Source organism: Suhomyces tanzawaensis (assembly GCF_001661415.1).
Source record: "Suhomyces tanzawaensis NRRL Y-17324 unplaced genomic scaffold CANTAscaffold_5, whole genome shotgun sequence".
Taxonomy (NCBI): Eukaryota; Fungi; Ascomycota; class Pichiomycetes; order Serinales; family Debaryomycetaceae; genus Suhomyces; species Suhomyces tanzawaensis.
In genome coordinates, this window is record NW_017963640.1 from 718,189 (window position 1) to 736,519 (window position 18,331).

Here is an 18,331-nt window from a genome sequence, read left to right on the forward strand (position 1 = left end):
CCGGTCACGTGGCTGGCCATTCCAGCTGAGGTGATTGGTGGAACTAAAATAGAACAGTGGGTTTTAGCAGTGTGGAGCCGGAGGTTATGAGGCCGCTGTCGGGCCATGTAGTTGTCACGTGATATACGTCACGTGGCTATGGCAAATTGGGTATGCTACTTGTCCTACGCCTGTTTACAACGGGCAACCGCACGGTGGGTTCCTACGGCTATCCAGGAGGAGGCCACTGTACCAATTAACGTAGGCGTCGCCACACTGGGACAATTTCTCGATGCACCCTCCGGTGGTGTCGCGTGATCACTACCACGTGTAATAACGGGACTAGCACATGATCGCTGGTCTAAGGCCAGTTGGCAACGAGTATCAGGGGCTATTACACCAGAATTGAATGTGGCATGCTGCCAATCTGAGATACTCAGCTAGCCGTTGCTGCAATGTGAGATGTCTGGCTTGGTGTCTGGCACGTGAAGACGATCACGTGCAACGCGTAACCCTCGTCCCGCGTAATCCCAGTCTCGGCACCGCCACCAAAATATGAAAATCTCCCACCCCATTCCTATCCTCCATCTATCTCCAATATGTCCACTTTAGACAAGTCCTTAGACGAAATCATCTCCTCCACCAAGAAGACCAGAAAGGTCGCCCCCAAGGCTGGCAAGGCCAACAAGGTCGGCAAGAAGATCGGTAGCCTGAACAAGAAGCCTATCGTCTCCTTCAAGAAGTCGCCAGCAGTGGTCGCTGCCACCAAGGCCGCCACTCTCGACTTATCTGCCGCCAACAAGGTGGTTGTGTACAACTTGCCTCGTGACTTGAAGCAAGACAACATCAAGGTATGTTCCATATGGAGCTTTAGGTGATGTTCCTCCGAGCGTCACCACAAGCGTGCTCTGCTGGCCAGAGTCGTTTCGCACGCGTCGCGAGTTAAATGGGATATCTGAATGGGTAGTAGGCACTGGGTAGTTCCAGTGTCGGTTTGGTGTCGTATGGTTGGCAGGTCTGGGTGGATCCAGCCTGCTTGGGTCGGTAATGGTATCGCTGCGAGCAAGCATGCCAGAGAGGGTGCTTCCTTGGGTTCATGAAACCTACTGGTTCCTTCTGGTTCCTCAGGCTCCTCGGGTTCTTCAGGTTCCTGGGGTAGAACCCGTGAGCAGAGAGCCCTGGCTCTTCTCCACGCATTTCTCGGGATCCAGTTCCCCCGACTAAGCCTCCGCTTATCATTATCAGAATGGAACACCACAGGACTCTTCCGGGTGTTCCAGATGGTTACTGCAACATGGTGACTTATTAAATTAAGTTGCCCTTGACATGTGGACAAGATAGAGATTTCGTCGTTGCAGTGGCTGATAACGGATTCGCTCCGCCCATCCATCCCTAATATATCCGTTTTAGCTCGTGTTCGTGATTGCATTTTCATCTCTCATTAACTAACAATATTTTCAGGATTTCTTCCAATCTCAAGTCGGTGGTGTTCAGACTATTTCTCTTAACTACAACGAAAAGGGCCAATTCAAGGGTATTGCCACCATTATTTTCAAGACTAACAAGTCTGCCAGCTTGGCAGTGGAGAAGTACAACGGTGCCCCTATCGATGGTGGTTCTTCCAAGTTGAAGTTGGAGTTGATCATCGATCCATCCAAGAAGACTTTGGCCTCGAGAATCACCGCCAACCCAACCGTCAACCCTAAGGTGGCTGCTGCTAAAAAGCAGCTCAAGGCCATCAAGGCTGTCAAGGCCAAGCAGGGTGTCAAGCCAGCTGCCAAGCCAGCTGCCAAAAAGAAGCCTGTCAAGAAAACCAAAAAGACCGTTGAGGAATTGGACCAAGAGATGGCCGACTACTTTGACAATTAGCCATTGTATTTTACAGTTGAGTATGACTCCTGAATATGTAATTTAATAGTTTATCGAAAAGACGATCCGAGTGCTAGCGGAGCTAGTGCAGTTATATCTACGTGAGAGTGTTGTAGAAACCGGTGCAGAACCATCAATCGAGCTTTGCCAGTGCTTTACGAAATGAATCTTTCCAGTGCAGGACTTCCAATTATGCTTTCCGCTGCCTCAAAATCTGTGTTGGAAACCCACCAGACTGACGTCAACAGTTGTGCGTACCTGGTTAGGATCTGGGAACGCTAGCGAGGTAACTGCCTTGGCCCTGTGAAGCAGATGAGCTATCAGCAGGCGATTTGCACTGAAAGTCCTCGTCATCTACTGAACTGAAATTGTAATGCTATTCTGTTGGTTCTGGCCTAATACTCCATGTCGATCAACCAACAGCTCTTGCACAACCGTCGAGAACAGGACAGGGTTTACCACTGTGGCGACCCGTTGCATAGCATAGTGCCAAACCCGAACTGCATGGAGGAGCCTTGTCCCGTTTGGGATAATATATGGCCAAATCCCATGTCAATTTTCCAGATTTTCGCAGTAATCCTAGCAATATCAGATGAATGTGAAGATGGTCCGAAGGAGCCGGGCCACCAGGTAGCAGTGGAGGCAGAGTGAAAAGTAATGTAGACACCCTCATGATGGACGAATGTGGCATGACATCTCACACGCCATATTAGACGAAACCTAGCATGACACCAAAATGTCGGCACCCTGCAAGTTGTCAGCGCCAGGTGCAGATGTCGGCTGCACCACACACACCACCAGCTATTCCACAGCTATTCCACAGCAAGACACCCAGCTGTCCTCCCCAGCTAGCTAGCCAAGTATCCTACGTATCCCCCACTTCCTTGGCCGTTTCTTGCCCCCAACCGAGCGTTGCTCCCACCGGCTTCCCTTTTCAGCCGCTCGTCTAACACGTCTCAAAAAGGGCGAATCAACACGTCTCGCGAACCGCACCATCTACAGGTTCCACCATTGCAGGTTGAGACTCCCTCCGCACAAACGCCGCCATCCTCCGAGGCGTATCTACACACCAACAACTCGTCTCCATCTTCATCTCTGGCACACAGGGCCTCTCGGTAACTAAACCGCCACCACCATCTCCGCCATGACCCGCAACATCGAGTACATCATCACTGCCGAGTTCCACATCGACAAGGGGCCTTCGCTTCTTCACCAGTACCCCAGCCAGCTCCCAGGACTCCAGAACCTCGTGTTTCTTCCCGAGCTCATGCTCCCGGACCAGATCCACAAGCGGGAAGAGGACTTCACGCTTTTCATGCTCTACAGAAACACCACCACGGGTGAATTCCAGTACTTGTACAACAAGGCCACCTGCGAGCCTGAGCCGTACTTCCTCTACACCATCGTCAACAACTTGAAGGACTCCAAGTTCAAGCGTGGGTCGGTGATCAAGTCGTTGTCGATCATCACCAAGCTCCTCTACTTCAAGAACTTCCGCCCCCTCCTCTTGATATGCTTGGACAAGTACTTTGGCGACAACAACCTCGACATCATCAAGGAGCTCTACCTGGCCATCAACGTCAAAAACTTCAAGTTCTCCAACAGCTCGAGCCTGATCTCCATCATCAAGAAGCTCCTCATAACCTCGATATTGGACTTGCCCATCAACGACAAGATTTACTACGACGAGTCGTTCAGAAACAAGTTGATGGGCATTAACAAGAACAGCATCATCAACCAGGACCTATTTATCCGCAAGGACCTCAGCTTCAACTCCATCATCAAGTTCAACAACATGAACATCCCCATCAAGATCCCCATGGTGGAGCTTCCCGATACAATAGGTGACTACCTCAACCCCACCGATCTCAACTTCAAGCCCAACTTGATCAACTTTCTTTCGGCCAAATTGGTGACCACCAACCTCCACAACGAGTTGACGATCTATGGATTGCAGACGCCGCCCATAATCATTCTTATTAATGCAATTTTGACTGGTAAAAAGATCATTTTCTTGAGTTACGACAACTCTTCAGGATATATCATTGACTATGTGCTCCTTACCTTGAAAATAATATCAGGAGGAGGTATTTTGAGTGGACTCTTGACAAACTACAACGTGTTTCCTATTATAGATGTTTCTAAAATTGACCTTTTGGAAGAATGTGAGTCTTATATTGCAGGTACAATCAACCCATTCTTCAAAAATAACGACAAGTTATGGGACTTGTTGTACGATTTGGACTCGAATGAGTTCCATTTGACTTCTCAACACCCCTCTGACAAGGACTACAAATCGTCCATTATTTCAGAAGATGCTAAGTTTTTGTCCAATTTACAATTGTCGTTATTCAATTATAATGATGATTTGACCACCATCCAACTAATTTTCAGAAGACATATAAACGAGATTATAAGGATCTTGTTAAGTCTGAAGAATTTCAATAATAATTTCCCTTCAGACTCCCCAAATTCTAAGAAGAAATTAACCTTACTTATGGACGGAATCGGCTACTTCTGGCAGAGTGACTCAAACAAATTGCTTGAAATATCATGTTACCAGTTAATATCGAAAAAGTTTCAGGATCTTCTCTTTGACGGTAAGTTCTCGTACAATTTGATGTTACCGAACCTTGCCAACGAGTTGAATTTGATGATTGATTTGCAGTATCATTTGCAGAGTTTGAACAACATTTCCAATAATCCAAGAGTGAATGAACGTGAAATATGGTTCAATTTCTTGAAGTATCTCATCAGCGGAAAGTCTTTGGAGATCTTCTTACTTGTGACATACTTGATCCCTCCAAACTCCGCCACCAGCTTACAGTCTTCCTCGATGCATGGGGGCAACTTGACGATCTTTGACAAGAACAAGGGGATTGAATTGTTGTTGTTGAACTTGTTCAACCAGGACGACCAAGTGAAGAGCAACATAATAATGATATTGCAGGAATTGCAAGATAATTTCTTGTGTGGATGGTGTTTGGACAAGTTTATTAAGTCCAACATGATCTATGAGGTTGCGTTCGAAGAGCTTAAAAACTAGCGACCAGACGATTACGATGTACTATCACGACTATACCACCTCAGTGGCTTATTTATTACGTACTATAATATAACTGAACATAGAGACGAGTAGTGGGTGGATTGCCAGCGATCACCTATTACCAGAGTAATTTTTCAGACAAAGGAGTAGTGAATACATTGACCAGAAATTAGAATAATTTCAGACAAATGAGAACTGACATTCACCTGCTATGAACAAAGTAGCATTACAAATGTGTAGTGACAAGTAGAGGAAGTTCCAACTTGACCTACGTTTTGCGGTCCATCTCTCTTTCAAATCACTGGGGAAACCTCGGCTAATATTTCTGGCTTCTCTTCGCATCCAACCTCCAAAACTTACCTACACCAGTCTCATGAGCCCGCAGGCACCGTTCATTCACTATATACATGGTTGCGTCATCGTGGTCTAATGCCACTAGTCTCTGTCTTCAAATCCTCCCTTGAAGATAGAAAAGAAAGACAATCTGTCACCACCCTGTCTGCTTGCATATGCTGAGCCAGTACCCTCGTACCTGGAGCCTCTGCCATCGTAGTTCAAGGTAGGATTGTGACTTGGGAAGCCTGGTCTGTGGCCGTGCACTCCAAACTCGTTGTCTTCCGAGTCGATTCTGGCATCGGTTTCTCTTCTGTGACGCTCATCCTTGTAGATGGCGGTGTGCCTTTTGCCCACCAAAAAGAGGCCGATGGCAGCCACGCCGAAGATCCCGAGCTTGACCAATAACGAGTTTCTTGTTTCGACAGCCATTGTGAAGCGGAGATGGTGTTGGTGGTCCTACAAAGCCCGATCAGGTGAGAATAGAGATGGGGAGGGCACGACCAGATGGTGCGTTATGTGCAGGACAACCAGAATGTAATCAGGTGTCCTTGGAACTGGAGATAATATTAGGACGGAGATGCCTGGCGTATCAAACTGAGGGCGTTGGGTGGAGCCAGGTATTTTCTGGGTGGTTTTGGGGAGAGTTCGATTTCAGCATAATTATGTATTTTTTCAGAAAATTCTGTTGAGGAACTTATTAAATAAATCAGCTCAGTGCTCCGCTGCACAAATAGCTACTTGGTAAGTATCAGCATATACGTAGAGAAGACTAATCGTTAAAAATTTGTCTAGCTGTATACTGTGCAATTTTTCCAGAGTAGTCCTCAACCATATGGATTATCGTGGTTGTACAATACGTTCACGCAATATCGATGCTCCACTGGAGGTTACGGTTCAAATTGAATAAGAGTAATTCAGCTTACGGCGAATGAAGATTTGGAATTAACAACAGTAATCACCTCAGCTGCACTCAGGTAAAATGCTAGAAACGAACCAAGCACCGCCTAAATTGCATCTAACCTATTTACCTCACTAAAAGTATATCAATATGGGTACTTTCTTAGCCAGTTTATATGGATAGCTTTTCAGAACAATTGGATTCAAGCTGGAAAAGCATAACCTCTGAGAAGAAGATAGGATAGACTTCTTAGGAGAATAGTAGTTTTCATTAGAAGCATATCACCTAGGAGGATAAAGGGCTATTTATTATTACTCGTCCAATAAATAGAACCTGCGCTGCTTCCAACAAGTCATCAGCTACTGTTAGAAGGGTAACTAAAGGTTCACTAGTATAGCATTACTCAGGACCTAATTTTTACCTGCTACATTCTATAGATAATACAGTATTTCATTAGTCAGATTGTACATGAACTGGATGTACCACTTTTCAAAGTGTTCAGATTCAGGCTTTATCAAGAATCTCTCATTTCTGCTCAAAGATTGTGAGATTGACCCTGTTCAATAGCGCTTTCAATATTCTACATAGTTTCATAACTAATATATTAATCTGAAGGTAGGCCTACTCCCCGATACTGATCCATTTTTCTCAATATTTATTTATCTGTTCAGAGGGACCCGAATCCCCTGCTCCTGGTAAAACTGATAGCATTACGAAGTGCCGTTCACACGGTTCATGAGTTGGTCCAGTTATGGAGCGCGACATTCCACGGTTGCAACCATGGAATGCGCCAGCTCCAAAATCCAATGTCGCAAATGTCGTACGCGCTCAGCCGGACGCACGTGATGTACCCCACAAACGAGCCATGTGATTTCACCCATCCACGGTCCATAGTATATAAACACCTCCACCACTCTCTAACGCGTTATCAACCACCATGGGCGACGTCGAAGAAATTGCCCACGCTCTAGCAGGCGCCGGAGGCGGCGCCTTGTCCATGATCGTCACATATCCGCTCGTGACCTTATCGACCTTGGCCCAAACCACCAAGAAGAAGAAGCAGGCTGCTGGCGACGACCACGCCTCCATCAGCCCAGCCACTCAGTGCAAGATCCTCGATGCTCTCACCACGAACTCGACGTACTTAGCAGCCAAGGACATCATTGCTGAGAAGGGAGTGTTGGGATTGTACTCTGGCTTGGAAAGTGCACTCTACGGAATCACACTCACCAATTTCATCTACTACTATTTTTACGAGTTGACTTCCAACGTGTTCCTCAAGGCCAACAACTTGACTGTGCGCAAGGGCAAGGGTTTGTCGACCATGCAGTCCATTATCACGGGAGCGATTGCAGGCTCTATCACCTGTGTGGGGTCCAATCCGTTCTGGGTGGCCAATACGCGGACCATGACGCGCAAGAAGCAGTCTGAGGACGGCACCGAGGTCAAGGGCTCGACCTCCACGTTTGGGGCCATTTTGGAGATCATCGAGCAGGACGGACCTGCCACTTTGTTCGCTGGGGTTTTGCCAGCATTGGTGTTGGTGATCAACCCCATTATCCAGTACACCATCTTCGAGCAGGTTAAGAACTTCGTGATCGCCAAAAACGGCAAGAAATCGTTCACAGCCGTGTACGCGTTCTTCATCGGAGCTTTTGGAAAGTTGATCGCCACCTCATTGACCTACCCGTACATCACGTTGAAGTCGAGAATGCACATCAAGAAGAAGAAGATTGCCAGCGAGGAGAAGGAGATTAAGTTGTCGATGTACCAGGAGATCAAGAAGATCATCCGCGAGGAGGGCTTCGAGGGGTTGTACGGGGGATTGACCGTCAAGTTGGTGCAGTCCATCACCACGGCAGCCTTTTTGTTCTATTTCAAGGAAGAGTTGTTGACAGGAAGTGTCAAGTTGGTGGAGATCTTGCGGTTGTTGAGGGTGAAAAAGCAAGGAGTGGTGGCTTAGTATTTATTGAATGAATGTTTCCCAGTTCCGTATTTAGTAGGGGAGGTGCTGATAACAGCCACATAGCTTAGCTGGTTTGGTAGCATTGCAAAAATCTGGCCCACATTAGTTGATTTGGAAGTGTGTCAAAATATGGCCAACAACACAAGTCTTTGGTTTGGTGGTACGGCAAAATTGTGTGTTGGATATGCTATGGGAATTTGACACCAAAGTGTCTGACACCTTGACGTGAACAGTGTCATTTAGATGCAGCCCCGCGCAGATAGATGCGAAAATGTACACGGTGTGCGAGGAGGGCAGAATCCGTAGAATTTCCCCCAGCACCGCAGACGTGTGGAAATCGTGAACAATGTTGCGGCTAAAAACTTGGCGAGCTGTTCGAGGTGGAAAATACCGCTTAGTACTCCCCTGTGGTGCAACCTGTCGATCAAACCGTATTCAGGGCTAGATCGTACTGTCGATCGAAAATCTTGAGAATAGTGGTTTTAGCGGGCGATCAGGTCATGACCGTCATGCATGTCCGTCACTGCCTATTCAACCCACCAAAACGTGCAGCAATAAGGCCACAGTGTCGATCTGCCAGATATTTTCCACACCAGTAGCGCTTCGGTATTCATCTAGTGGCCAGCCACAAAGCCGTAAATAGTCGTAAAAATAGCACCATGCAATGATGCTCCAGTGCCGAGATCGGGTTGCCGGCGACGACGCGAGCATGTCCTCCTGACTGGAGCATGACCAGGACGTGGCCACGGCTGGAGGCGGGAGGATTTTGGTAGCTACGAAAGGGTTCTGTGCGCCAGGGAGCCGAAAGTCTAAACTGACTATTGACAGTCGCACCTGTTCTGTACGGAATGCAGGCCTCGCGGGGGTCTGATAGTCCCCCAGTATTGCACTAGAGGTTTACTACATGCCAGGCTGGTTTGGAGGCCCGGGTTGCGTGTGCAGAATTTTCACCTCAGATCACACTCCCCTATTTTGGTTGCCCTATTGGCTACTCCCCACACTGATCTAGGAGTATTTGCTCATCCCGATTAGACAATAGGCAGGCGTGGTGGCGTCTGGAGCGGGCAAGAGTACGCGACCACGCCGCCCAGTGCGGCCCGCGCAGCCTCCGCCAAGCGCTCGAGGGTCCAGAGGTTGTTGCAGCAGCACGGTCTAATGTTGGAAATGTGTCAAGCTCGAGTTAGGGTGGGCAAGATTTTCCAAGCGACGGCTGCACGTGCTGCGAAATGCACCATATGAGGGAGCTACCAGGTGCAGGCGGGGACGTCACCGGAGGTGCAGCGTTCGGGCGCAGGCGCCTATTGACAAAAGTACCCAACAGCCCCAGTTCTAAACCGTTGCCCTAAGGCCAGCCAGAGGCAGCCAGACTATTGCGCCACGATCACAGCCCCTGGAGGGGAAGGCTGGAGCTGCCGGAGTTGTCAGGGGACACTGGCACCACCAAGGCCGCGAGGCCCGGAGTGTTGGGATGTGCATCAGCGCTTGGCGCGATGTCAAGCTGGCGGCACCGGATAATTGGACGATAACGCGATGGGTATAGCCGCAGAGAACCGTCGGGGCCTAGCCCTATCAGGAGGCAGGAATTATGCGCTTATGCCTATTGCGCGTAGCCGGCGACCGTGCAAAGTCCATTGTGCAGCGGGCAGTTTTGTTACCAGGTTGCAGCGGATTTAGTGGAAGTGCGAGCTTCGGCGAGTTCACCGCCGGAGGGGAGGGGGCACCGCACTATCCTGGGAGCGCCAGTAGCCCTCACATATGCAGTCGGGTCTAGTAGCCCTCGCGATGTCACCTTATCGCTGCGGAAAATATGCGCGTCCAGTTTCGGAACCGCCACTGTTGACGGTGCATACCGAGGGAGCGTGGGAGGCAGACGACGCCAGCGGCCAGGTAGGCCACGTCAGCTTGTTGCAGGCCACACCGATTAGCTTCAGAGGCCACTGGCACCTGTTGCAGCGGCGCTCATCTCGATTCTCTTCCAGACAGGGTCTGGGCTCCTGAGCTGGACGGTTGTGCATACCATCGTAAATTGTTCAAGGCTGCATGGCGGTGCCGCGGGCGTCGCGCCTGTGTGGTGGCGGCCCCCCTAAACCACCACGAGTGAAACGATCGTTCTGCAGTGCCTACTTGGGCAATCTCGATCAATCGTGAATTTCTACGCCAAACCCGCAGGCTGCACTGCAGCCACCTGCACGAGTGGGTTGCACGGTGCTAAAAATAACCGAAGAGTAGCCACCAGAGCATGGTCAAGCGTCTGGCCCTGGCCACCACCACGGCCACCTCCACCACCATGGCAGCGTCCCCCATGGCGCCCTAGCCAGAGCCTCCCCGCTGGCGCCACCCGCGTGCCATTTCTGCGGGCTCGGATCGCGCGCTCCAGCCGTTCGCCCTATTAATAGCCAACCCGTTGATGCCTCCACAACCGGCAGCGACCGCTCCCCAGGCCCATGCTTGACGCTCGGCGTGCCAATCCTGCCGCATTTACCGCACCCGTCTGCTTCGTTTTCTGCTCGCCCTGCAGACCACTTTCCTTAACTTCCCCCAGCTCCCGGCCACACCAGGCCCTCTCCCCTGGCCAGGCCCACTACACCGTCCACTCCTTCCACAGCCTTTTGTGCTTTCCAGTGCCCTCCAGTGCCTGTCATGGCTTCCTCACCCCCACCTCCGCCCTCGCGACGGCCTGTGTCCCGCCGGGCCTGCTTGTCGTGCCGCGAGAAGAAGATCAAGTGTGATGGCGAGCCCATCAGCAAAATCGTGTCTGTTGACGGCACCAATAAGATTATTCCTCAGACCACCCGAGTGTGTTCCAACTGCAAGTTTTTGGGCATCGAGTGTGTGTTTGTCCAGAGCAACCGTGGCGGGCGTCGCAAGAAGCGGGACTCCCAGGACGGGACGGCGTCGCCGGACAAGCACGAGGAGACCAGTCACAAGCGGGTGAAGCAAGAGGTGTCGCCGCAGAACGAGTTCCAGGAGCAGTCACTGCTGTCCCACTACGAGTCACACCACGAGAGCCAGTCGTCCCACCAGTCCCACCACGACACTCCGCAGTCCCTGTCCCACCAGCCCCCGCACCAGCCGTCCCACCAGTCGTCCCACCAGTCGTCCCACCACCCTCTCCATGGCCACTCCCGCTCGCCACCGCTGCCCACCGGCTCCACCAGCTCCTCCCACCACGCCTGCCGCCACGGCCTGGACCCCGGCCCCAAGCCGCCGCCAGCGTCCGCTGGCTACCCCCAGCCCGCTCCCTACGCCTATGACTACCCTCGCCACCACTTGGGGGTGTTTGGCGCTCCCATGCCACCCGTGCCTCCCGTGCCGCCGGTGCCGCCGGTGCCCCCGTACCCCCGCTGGGGCATGGCCCCTCCCCCACCACACACCTCGCCCGGCTTTGGGCCTGCTCCGTGGTCCAGAAACAACCATTGGGGCCGGTACGGGCCCTGGGGGGCCTCCCAGACCCCGGGGGGTCCTGGTGCGCCAAACCCCGCGGCGCCCGCCGCCCAGTTCGCACCGTCCTCTGGCCCAGTCTCTGCCACCCCCACCGCTACCACCGCCGCTACCACCTCCCACCACGACGAGCCTTCCTACCAGTTCCCTCCCCCCGCGCCGTACGCCTACCATCACTATGGCGACCCCGACCACCACGCCAAGTGTCCCCACCCCCAGCACCCGTGTAGCCATCCAAGACGCTACCTCGGCTATGGCCCCGACTCTGGCACCTCGCTTCCCCAGCTAAAGTCCGATCCCGAGATCCACTTGCCCAAGATTGGTGAGACAGAAATTACCAGCATCTCGCGAGACGCCAATGTGAGAAATAGTCCCCCCACGGGAGAGAACTCCTCCAAGGTCAGCACTAGCCCCCAGTCGAAGCATCCCAATGCCAGTCCCCAGAACGAGTCCACTCCTCACCACAATCAACCCATTGCCACGGCGTGGACCTCCCCCTTCTCGGACTCCGACTTGGCCCACTACCACCTTCCCGACTGGCCCACATTGAACGCGGTCCTCGACGTCTACTACGTCTACTTCCAGCCGTGCCACCAGATCTTGCCCTCCAAAGATGCCCTCCTCAAACGCATCTCCTTGAACAGAGAAGCCTCGGTGTTGCACGCAATCATAGCCACCATTTGCCCCACCCTCGGCAAACAGCCAGCAAAACATCTCGCCGGCCTCATCAACGATGAGTCCCACTGGGTCACCAACGCCTACCGCCACTGGGACGACCTCAACGACATGGGCATCCTCGTGACCTTGAGCTTGATCGCAAAAACCTCCTCCAACAGAACCAACATCACCCAGTTCAACGAAACAACCTCCAGGATGTTCCAACTCATCCACCACAACAACTTCATCAAGACCTACAGCACCTCCCGTACCCAGAAGCTCTCGAGGCTCAACACTTCCCGACAGGTGTTTGAACGCGAATTGATCGTCAAGCTCATCTGGAACTTCATCATCGACCACCATGTCTTCTACAAGTACTACAAGGGCTATCCCTATATCTCACAGTGTGATGCTCGCAACTTCGAGCTCGACGATTTCGTCTTGCCCTTGGACAACGCAGACTACTTGGAGGTCAGCAAAACCACAGACAGAGTCACCTGGAAGGATGTCCATGCCACGTCCTCCGACTACAATTCCATCATCGTGTCTTCGAAAGAGTTCTTGGAGCTACTCTCAAGATTTTCCGAAGACACCTTCGACTACAAAATTTATCAAGAACTGGTTTCAGCGGTGTCCCGTCAGGTCAAGGAACAATCGATTATTTGGTTCAGACCCAAGAAGCGGATCATCATCAATAACTCGTATCTCTTGAGCGAGTTCATCCTCAACACAGGCTCCATTATCAACTATGCACACACCATCAAAGATATCTTGGTGTTGAAGCCAAGCCCTTCGGTGGATTCCAACAAGCTCATCTTATTCCCCGATATCACATCTTATGCTCTTCCAGATTTGGACCAATTGCCCCATGCCATCGACAAGATCGACGAAGAACGCTGGCTTTGTCTCGTAAACGTCTTGAAGCACGCTTTAGACATCGTCGAGCTTGTGACCTTGGACAATGGTGACAACACAGATACTTCAATTGATGAATATATCATCAATATTGGCCCCACCTCTCTCACCCAAGGCACTCAAATGGATTGGATGAGGTCCACTCTTTTGGAAAGCAATATCCGTGACGCATGGCTAAAGTATCCATTCTTTGCTGTGAAGTCATGCACTGAATTGATCTTATTATTGAATAATTTGATCATTCTTACCAAGTTCATCCAAATCGCTTTTGAGGTGAAGGTGCTCAAGATTAAAACTGACAAGAAGGAAGTCCAGATCAGTGCACCAGAAACTATGGTGAGAGTGGTGAATGAGTTCAATGGGGAGAAGTTAGTTTCCAAGCGATCCGCAATCATAGATTTTATCAAAGTGAAGTTGCAGGACTACGATCATGAGACAGTCGAAAACACAATTGCAAATATTGACAAAGTCAACCAACATCTCGATCAAATTATGAAATCACCCTGATATTCAAAAGAACACATCGTTTTACTTCAATTTTTATCAACTGTATACTACAAAATACTTCATTTCAATGTTCTTATGCAATTGTCGATTCCATGTATTATATAAATCGCCCTCTCTGAAGATTGCGTTCCTCAAATTTATAGGGCGATGCTGAATGAATCAAATGCAATTACTTGACACAAGTTTTCCATATTTTTATTACAATAGTAGCTTTTTCGAGAGTTCTCGAGTTTATATGCGATTATTTGCAGATTTCTCATCTATTATATCAACTTTGTTGTACATTTACAAAGAGAGAGAGTACTGAATTGAATGAATTGCTTGAAAATTCCATAAAGGCTATTAAACCTGAGCCAACAAATCTAGCAAAATCAAAGCTGGTACTAATACCCATCTCGTAATCGTGTTGGTGTAACATATATATCTGCATACAGAAGGAATAGGTATATGTGATCCAAAATTACTTTTGTAAACGACAGAAAGATTTAATGTTAAATGCTGAAACAAATTTCTCGATGAAGAAGTAGTCTAATCGACATTATCAATGGGAAGACAAAATCAATAATTTAGTAGCGCATTTTAGTAACCGGATATCTTTGCTCAGTATATACATTTGATATATGATATTCTATATGTCTATGATTTGTCTAAGATCCACTTCCAGTACCCCCCCCATAGTATCCAACACCCTTTAAGCGGGTTATCATTGCTTATAACCCACACAAGTGCCCGAATACAACCAAATAATTACCCAACATGTTATAATGCTTTGATCCAATGGAGCCATAACGACTTCACAATCGGAGACCAAACTTATGCGCCCACACGAACATGAAACTTATCTGGTCTATCCAATCTTTTCTTATATGGGCTCTTCGATTTTAAAAGTTCTTTTTCAACTGCTCGTATGTAAAGAAAATCAAGGCATTGGCTGGCACTGCTCTAGCCAAGGTGATTCCTAGCCCATTGTAGAAGTTCTTGATGCCTCCAGGCTTCGCTGCCAACTTTTTCATGATGTACCAAACGCCAATTCTCTTGGGACGGTTCTTGTCGTGTTCGTGAAGAATCTCATACGTCTGGATGTTTGACTTGATGGTGTCTACCGGAAAAATGATCCAGTTGAAGGCGATTCCTGCCAGAGCACCACTCACCAACAGTTGGATATCTGGGGATATCGGCACATGTGGGTTGGCCTTGAAATAATCGTTGATGTACTCGTAAGTGCCAAACCAGATGGCAGTTCCTGTGATTTCTCTGACTAAGGTACTGGATAACCCGCTCCATAACCCTGCAACCCCGTTATTGCGTATCACCTGTCTGATGTAGTACAAGTAGCTCCTGGAGTTATCGACATTGCCAGCCAAATTAGACACCTGGAGTTGGCACTTGATCAACTCTATGGGTGTAAGGATAAACGAAGCCATGAATCCAGCGAACCCTCCAGACGCACACTTGGTCCAGAAAGGTAGCGTTTCCTCGGTGTACTTGATGCCAGACCTCGGTTTCAAGCTAGCTGTGAAATATGACGTTGACCAGTTATAGGAAGTGAACAAAATGGACGTTTCGGCACAGGCGCCGAGTAACGGAGCCCGAAAACCCTTGTAGAAGCCGTTGATAATCCCTTCGTTGACGTAGGTGGTTCGGATCATCTGGAACGAGGACAATGGCACTGATGACGACTGGAGACGGACTTTGATGGTATCGAAGGGGAACTCGACCACCTTGCCCACCATTCCCGAGACGGCACCAAAAGCGATCTCTTTGAGAGGGCCTGAGTCTGTCATTTGGTGGTATTGGTTCTGTTAATGGCTTCTTGAAGGTGTGAGTTTTTTGAAGTTAAAGATTAAAGTCTTTGGCCAAAAATGATAAATGGAATATTTCTGTATGAGTCAACACTTTCACTTTCTGTGATATCCCCAAAAAGGTGGCTAAGTCCGCAAAAATTCTGGCTGATGATCTATAAGTACGGGAACAGCAAAGCCGACGTTTATGCCCTCTATCACTGGGGTATCGTTCTATTTGCAATTGGTGGTGAAAAATCTCTCCGATCTGTTCCTGCACATTACGGGAAGGGTCTATAAGCACTAAATTATATCATACTAAGGGCCAATTCTGTCAGACCGGGGATGCAAGCACCAGCTCTACGCCAGCAGGAGCTCGCTCACCACCTACATGGTATCTGATAGGAGTTTATTTATTTATAAGTGTTACCATTAAATTACAAAAGTGAACCAAAGGGCTAGCAGCTTATTTCAATGGAATGAATCTGGAAGAAGCGTTACCGGCTCTACCGTGTCTGACTGGGGTGTAGGAGATAGAGAATTCACCGAGGTAGTGGCCAACCATCTCTGGTCTGATTTCAACGGTGTTGAAGACCTTACCGTTGTAGACACCGACAACGGAACCGATCATTTCTGGAACGACAATCATGTTTCTCAAGTGGGTCTTGACGACAGCTGGCTTTTCGTTTTCTGGAGTGGCCAATCTAGCGGCTCTCAACTTCTTGATCAAACCCATTGGTCTGGAGTCCAAACCTCTGGAGAATCTTCTTCTGACTCTGGCACTGCACAACTTGGTGAAGTCTTCGGTGGACATTTCAACCAAGTCTTTGAGGTCAACACCCTTGTAGGAGAAGGTCTTAAAGATTCTCTTTTTTCTGTCAGCTAAAGGGTTAGTACGGAACAAAAGGTCAATGGACTGGGGCTGGAATGAACGAGGAGGATGGATACGGAGGGGGGAATGGTACTAGGATGTGCCGCTGAGGCTGTGATGGCTTGCTGGGTCGAATGGGTCTGGTTCAATTCACTTCATTTATGTTATGTTCACTTCACTTCACTTCACTTCACTCCACTTCTTCAGTTGTGTCACTTCACTTCTCTTCACTTCACTTCTGCGGATTGATGCTACGTTCGTCCGCCATTCATTCTAGTCTCCCGTCTGTCCTTTCATGGGCACACTTACTAGTTTCAGACATGTTGATTACTGTGATTAATGATACAAGCTAGAAAAGAAAATTTTTGTAATGCCAACTTTTCAGTATCGCCATACAGGCGCTGTCGTGCCCAGGATCCGCGCGCTGGCACGGGTTGTGTGCAGGGAGCAGCTAGGGTTGCGCGGCGACGGTGGGTGGAGGGGTGGTGTGACTGCTTTTTGCACGTGCCGCCGCCATCTCCATCCGCGCAGCCACCGGGCCTTCCTGCAGGACGGTGATACCTGCCTCACAAATTTTCAACCCTGTTTCCAGGTATAACTCTTCTTCAGTATCAAAGGATAGTCTGCCCTACCGCTTAAAAGTGATTATTCTAAAATGAAATACTTAGCTGCTTACTTATTGTTAGTCCAAGGTGGTAACGACGCCCCATCCGCTGCCGACATCACCAGCTTGTTGGAATCCGTCGGTGTCGAAGCCGAAGCCTCCAGAATCTCCACTTTGTTGGCTGAATTGGAAGGTAAGTCCGTTGCTGACTTGATCCAAGCCGGTAACGCCAAGTTGGCTTCCGTCCCAACCGGTGGTGCTGCTGCTGCCTCCTCTGGTGCTGCTTCTTCTGGTGCTGCTGCTGAAGACGCTGCCGAAGAAAAGGCTGAAGAAGCCAAGGAAGAATCCGATGACGACATGGGTTTCGGTTTGTTCGATTAGATAATTTGCATAACTCTTGTGTATATTAATTCAATCAATCTTCCTGTACTTCGTGAGTGTAGAACTACCACAAACTGCGTAATGGACATGAGAGTTGGCCAGCGATAACTGGAGATTCATTTGGCAGTATCCCGTGAAAATACAGTAGAACTGGCAATATTTCTAGTGGAAGAACGGTAGAACTGGCCAGGATAACCAGTTAAGCTGAGTTCCGTCGAATTTGTCAACACTTGTGAAAAATACCATACAACTAGCCAGGATTAGTTAAGTTCAGTTGGCAGTGTCTCGTGAAGTCCTTAAACTGGCAAATTCTAGTGAAAAATACTCTAAGATGGCTACTTATAACTAGTGATTTCCTTCAAACTGGCATTATCTCTAGTGAAAATCCCGTAGAACTGGATGTATCTATTGTGAGCTTACCCAACAACTAGCTAGAGATAACTAGTAATTTCGGTGGCATATCTCATAAAAATACGTACCAGTATGGCCCGACGTGGTCAGTCACAGTCATTGGTGTGAACTCGCTACAAATTAATCCCAGAGTAGATACTACTCATCTAAACAGAGACTTACAATTATTGCACATCATCATTGGCGAGGACGTGATCAACAACGTACACGCTACAAATCCTAAAATTAGATATACATAACTGGCGAATTAATTCTGAAACTCACCCAAAAGGATGTATACTTGCAAATATTGCACAGCATCATTGGCGAGGAGCGAAGCGAACCCCATGCCATATTAATCGTTTTCATATATTCTAATATCCAATGGATTTAAATCTCCAAAATTTATTTAATATTAACACATAAAGTACATACAACCTTTACACATCCTTGACGTAGAACTAAGCAACGATACGAATAATCACAGATACATTAACGCTGTTGACATTCATCAAATTCAACAAAAGTATACTGAGAACTGCGTCATCTGCTTGGAACTCAGAAAGCTCACGTTACAAGTAATTCCCACGAATTAATATTCTAAAACTATACTTACAACTATAATACAACACCATTTGGGAGGAACTGAAATACTACGTCCCAATTGAGCTCGCCCATATTGACCATTGA

At 48.8% G+C, this 18,331-nt stretch overlaps 8 protein-coding genes across 8 annotated transcripts; 5 read left to right on the forward strand and 3 right to left on the reverse strand.

Annotated features, from left to right (window-relative positions):
- Nucleotides 1-578: 578 nt before the first annotated feature.
- On the forward strand, nucleotides 579-1,848 carry CANTADRAFT_53499 (RNA-binding protein; the record flags this gene model as incomplete). Its single annotated transcript, XM_020210220.1, has 2 exons — nucleotides 579-830; nucleotides 1,441-1,848. The coding sequence occupies 2 exons, from the start codon at nucleotides 579-581 to the stop codon at nucleotides 1,846-1,848; spliced, it is 660 nt and encodes a 219-aa protein (XP_020063692.1).
- Nucleotides 1,849-2,992: 1,144 nt separating this feature from the next.
- Nucleotides 2,993-4,894, forward strand: MEA1 (Mea1p; the record flags this gene model as incomplete). Its single annotated transcript, XM_020210211.1, has 1 exon — nucleotides 2,993-4,894. One exon carries the CDS (start codon nucleotides 2,993-2,995, stop codon nucleotides 4,892-4,894), a length of 1,902 nt encoding a protein of 633 aa, XP_020063693.1.
- Nucleotides 4,895-4,919: 25 nt separating this feature from the next.
- CANTADRAFT_26619 (uncharacterized protein) lies at nucleotides 4,920-5,869 on the reverse strand. Its single transcript, XM_020207821.1, has one exon. The coding sequence runs from the start codon at nucleotides 5,657-5,659 to the stop codon at nucleotides 5,330-5,332; it is 330 nt and encodes a 109-aa protein (XP_020063694.1). The 5' UTR covers nucleotides 5,660-5,869; the 3' UTR covers nucleotides 4,920-5,329.
- A 1,196-nt stretch (nucleotides 5,870-7,065) lies between these two features.
- CANTADRAFT_22550 (uncharacterized protein) lies at nucleotides 7,066-8,091 on the forward strand (the record flags this gene model as incomplete). The annotated part of the gene is made up of 1 exon (XM_020206832.1): nucleotides 7,066-8,091. One exon carries the CDS (start codon nucleotides 7,066-7,068, stop codon nucleotides 8,089-8,091), a length of 1,026 nt encoding a protein of 341 aa, XP_020063695.1.
- Nucleotides 8,092-10,734: 2,643 nt separating this feature from the next.
- On the forward strand, nucleotides 10,735-13,614 carry ZCF31 (Zcf31p; the record flags this gene model as incomplete). Its single annotated transcript, XM_020206833.1, has 1 exon — nucleotides 10,735-13,614. The coding sequence occupies one exon, from the start codon at nucleotides 10,735-10,737 to the stop codon at nucleotides 13,612-13,614; it is 2,880 nt and encodes a 959-aa protein (XP_020063696.1).
- Nucleotides 13,615-14,210: 596 nt separating this feature from the next.
- On the reverse strand, nucleotides 14,211-15,640 carry ARG11 (Arg11p). Its single transcript, XM_020207822.1, has one exon. The coding sequence runs from the start codon at nucleotides 15,396-15,398 to the stop codon at nucleotides 14,496-14,498; it is 903 nt and encodes a 300-aa protein (XP_020063697.1). The 5' UTR covers nucleotides 15,399-15,640; the 3' UTR covers nucleotides 14,211-14,495.
- RPS15 (40S ribosomal protein uS19) lies at nucleotides 15,380-16,645 on the reverse strand. Its single transcript, XM_020207931.1, has 2 exons — nucleotides 16,576-16,645; nucleotides 15,380-16,277 (listed from the first exon to the last, which is right to left on the reverse strand). Exons 1-2 carry the CDS (start codon nucleotides 16,586-16,588, stop codon nucleotides 15,862-15,864), a joined length of 429 nt encoding a protein of 142 aa, XP_020063698.1. The 5' UTR covers nucleotides 16,589-16,645; the 3' UTR covers nucleotides 15,380-15,861.
- Nucleotides 16,646-16,921: 276 nt separating this feature from the next.
- Nucleotides 16,922-17,251, forward strand: RPP2B (ribosomal protein P2; the record flags this gene model as incomplete). Its single annotated transcript, XM_020210147.1, has 1 exon — nucleotides 16,922-17,251. The coding sequence occupies one exon, from the start codon at nucleotides 16,922-16,924 to the stop codon at nucleotides 17,249-17,251; it is 330 nt and encodes a 109-aa protein (XP_020063699.1).
- Between the last annotated feature and the right edge of the window lie 1,080 nt (nucleotides 17,252-18,331).